Below are 3648 nucleotides of genomic sequence, written 5' to 3'. Positions count from 1 at the left end.
GGATTAAAAATCGGCTTATAAGCAACAAGAAATGATGAGAGTTGTCTACCAATTGCTATTAGCCTGGCACATTTCCAATAGAAAATGGTGTTAAAATCAACTCAAAAACAATGAGAAGCAATGATAGTTGCCAATTGTCAATGAACATTGCCAATTGCCAATGGACATTGCCAATTGCCAATGTACATTGCCAATGGAAAATTTAAGTAAGCTTGCTAATGACAGTACACCATGAAGTTGTGTCAGCATTGTCCAGCTACGCTATTCTAATAATAGCTACAGCAGGAATGCATACACACATACAGGCATATACATTATACTTTGGAAAAGAAAATATATAGATAGATAGGTACCAGCATCAGCTATCAAAACTTCGAATACAGCAAGCTTCTGCTGCATGGTAACATATTCTTTACACTCAGCTCCTTGAACGTGTTGCTTGTTTTTTCTTCTAATTTATTTGAACTGCACAAAAAACTGTTCTTGTCGTATGAAGTTAAAAAAGAAATACTGTGAATGTTGCATGTTTTCAACAACCACAATTCTTTTGCAAAAATACTTACAAGACACAAAAATATGCAAAAATATATCAAAGAAATGCAAAAATTAAATGCAGAGAATATTACCAGTCTATTACAACTCTGGATGAAAGTTTCTGCTGCAACAGCAACCTTTTTATACACAGAATTCCACATACTCAATCTTTTATTTTATCTCTTAAGTTATTTGAGCACAAAAACAATTTTTTCAGGAAATGAAATTTAAAAGTTAGAATAGTAAATGTCTTTGATGTTTAATGAAAGTTTTCTTTGCAAACTCTTTATAAAGGTCCGGCCACGCGTAACTAATTATTCGTTCATTCTGACCGAATTCACGAGTTTCACAGAATTCACATATTTATTCGGCCGAATACCCCATAATCATCTGAGCTGTGCGTGCACACCGAATTCATCAACGAAACGCTTTTAATTGGCTAACCAATTTTTTTAGCGAGCACGACTCTAGTAGCTTTGACAAGTGGTATAGTCCAAGATACGTACGACGACACGCAATGAAAGTATCACCGCAATATGACTTTATACATACGATGCGATTTCCTGTTGGTTCTTTCTCGTTGGTTCACCATGGCAGGAACTTCTCATCGTGTATCCAGTAATTTTTTTTAGATGTTTTTGTAGCTATAAATTGTTTCTTTTTCGATAATAATAATATTTTTTTATGCAGCAAAAGCTCCGTCGTAAAAACAGTCGCTATCTCTAGCGCATATAGGCCGTTGCATCGTATGTATAAAGTCATATCGCGGTGATACTTTTATTGCGTGTCGTCGTACGTGTCTTGGACTATACCACTTGTCAAAGCTACTAGAGTCGTGCTCGCTAAAATGATTGGTTAGCCAATTAAAAGCGTTTCGTTGATGAATTCGGTGTGCATGCACAGCTCAGACGATTATGAGATATTCGGCCGAATAAATATGTAAATTCTGTGAAACTCGTGAATTCAGTCAGAATGAACGAATAATTCGTTGTGAGTGGCCGGACCTTTACCCTCTTTATTACGTGGGCAAAGCCAGAAATTCAGTTAGTTATAGTATAGATTGCAAATATACACATTCTTGCAAATGTACTAAAATGATTTGATTCTTGAGGAGCAGTAAAATCACATGATAGTTTTCTTCACTCAAATACATGCTTACATAAAAGAATCCAAAACCATTTTACGGAAAAAAGTTTTAAGTATATTACCAAAAACATTGAAAAAAAGTTGTATTTTCATGTGGTGTCATGAACACATAAACAAAACTTATTCTACTTTAGGTGTCAAGTCAAGTTGCTATTTCTACATATAATGAACATATCATGCATATATCATACGAAATGATTGCTTAGTAGATTTTTAATATTTTTATCAAATTGTACGAAAATATTTTTATGCCGCTTGCCTTTTGTAACTTTTGACTACTGCTAAATTTATTTTACAGGAGTATGGCACTGAATGTGACCTTGAGCAAAAATGAAACAGGAAAGGTCATAGATGAGGTATTTTTCAGTGACTTTTCAAAAGTTTTACAAGATCTACCATTTGGTGTAAAGAGCTTCGGAAAACTGCGTTCTATGTATGAAATTGAGGAGTATGCCGCCAACAGAAATGTAGTTCTGTAAGTGAAACTTTCTATTTCTCACTGGCCAAAATGCTATGTAGACCAGTTTGCTACCCAATTTTCTGGACAGAAATAATTTTGTTGTCTATGTTGGACTAAATATAATAATTTCATGAAAGATCCGTTGACCATGGTGAATCTCTAGGTATGGAATGTAAGTATAGGTTTGTAGGTAAAAAATGTAAGTACAGTCGGTAGGTATGGTCTGTAGGCCGGCTGCGTCTGCGAACCGTGTCTGGGAGCCGGTTCTGTGAGTCACGTCTGCTGGCCAAACTAAAGATTTTATTTGCAGTTTGAAGGGAAGTTCTGCAAATCGGATAAATTAATAGACCTTACCACTAGTTGTAATATTTTTATAAGCTAGACCGCAATTATTACTAGGCCATAACACGATTAAAATGAAAAAAATGTATTTTTTTGGTAATTGTAAAGAAAATAAATTTTATCATTTTAAATGCTTTTTTGTTTACACATGTATGTCTACGCGACGCATGTCTACGCGACGCATGTCTACGCGACGCATGTCTACGCGACGCATGTCTACGCGACGCATGTCTACGCGACGCATGTCTACGCGACGCATGTCTACGCGACGCATGTCTACGCGACGCATGTCTACGCGACGCATGTCTACGCGACGCATGTCTACGCGACGCATGTCTACGCGACGCATGTCTACGCGACGCATGTCTACGCGACGCATGTCTACGCGACGCATGTCTACGCGACGCATGTCTACGCGACGCATGTCTACGCGACGCATGTCTACGCGACGCATGTCTACGCGACGCATGTCTACGCGACGCATGTCTACGCGACGCATGTCTACGCGACGCATGTCTACGCGACGCATGTCTACGCGACGCATGTCTACGCGACGCATGTCTACGCGACGCATGTCTACGTGACACATGTCTACGCGACCCATCTCGCGTAGACATCTAACGGTCAAACACATGTCTACGCGACACATGTCTACGCGACACTTTTCTACGCGACACTTTTCTACGCGACACATTTCTACGCAACACATTTCTATGCGACACATTTCTACGCGAAACATTTCTACGCGACACATTTCTACGCGACACATTTCTACGCGACTCATTTCTACCCGACACATTTGTACGCGACACATTTCTACGCAACACATTTATGCGCGACACATTTATGCGCGACACATTTCTACACAAAACATTTCTATGTGACACATGCCAATAAATGCTCAAGAGCTGAATACTAACGGTCACTCGCATGTTTCTGCAGAAGATTACCCATGTTATACTTGTCTACGAATCACCATGCAGTACTGCTTCTCTTCTACATGGCAAGTGTTTATAGAGCTAGCTTTCCAAAAGCTTACATGTGCACACTTTTGTATTTTATATCATGCTATACAGCACAACTAGCTGCATTACCCGTCAGCGGGAACAGATTCACACACAGCATAAGGTTTATTGAGAGTTGTCTTTCATACTGTATAACAACTC

At 38.8% G+C, this 3648-nt stretch overlaps 1 protein-coding gene across 1 annotated transcript; it reads left to right on the top strand.

The window, feature by feature from the left end:
• The first annotated feature begins 2630 nt into the window (after positions 1-2630).
• LOC137389520 (uncharacterized) lies at positions 2631-3095 on the top strand. Its single transcript, XM_068075549.1, has one exon. It carries the CDS (start codon positions 2631-2633, stop codon positions 3093-3095), a length of 465 nt encoding a protein of 154 aa, XP_067931650.1.
• Positions 3096-3648: the final 553 nt, after the last annotated feature.

Source organism: Watersipora subatra, chromosome 3 (assembly GCF_963576615.1).
Source record: "Watersipora subatra chromosome 3, tzWatSuba1.1, whole genome shotgun sequence".
NCBI lineage: Eukaryota > Metazoa > Bryozoa > Gymnolaemata > Cheilostomatida > Watersiporidae > Watersipora > Watersipora subatra.
The sequence above is the reverse complement of the archived record's forward strand: the minus strand, read 5'-3'. Positions and strand labels throughout refer to the sequence as shown.

Excerpts from the sequence above, each read along its gene's own strand:
- LOC137389520 (XM_068075549.1), top strand. The coding sequence starts at position 2,631 with ATGTATGTCTACGCGACGCATGTCTACGCGACGCATGTCTACGCGACG.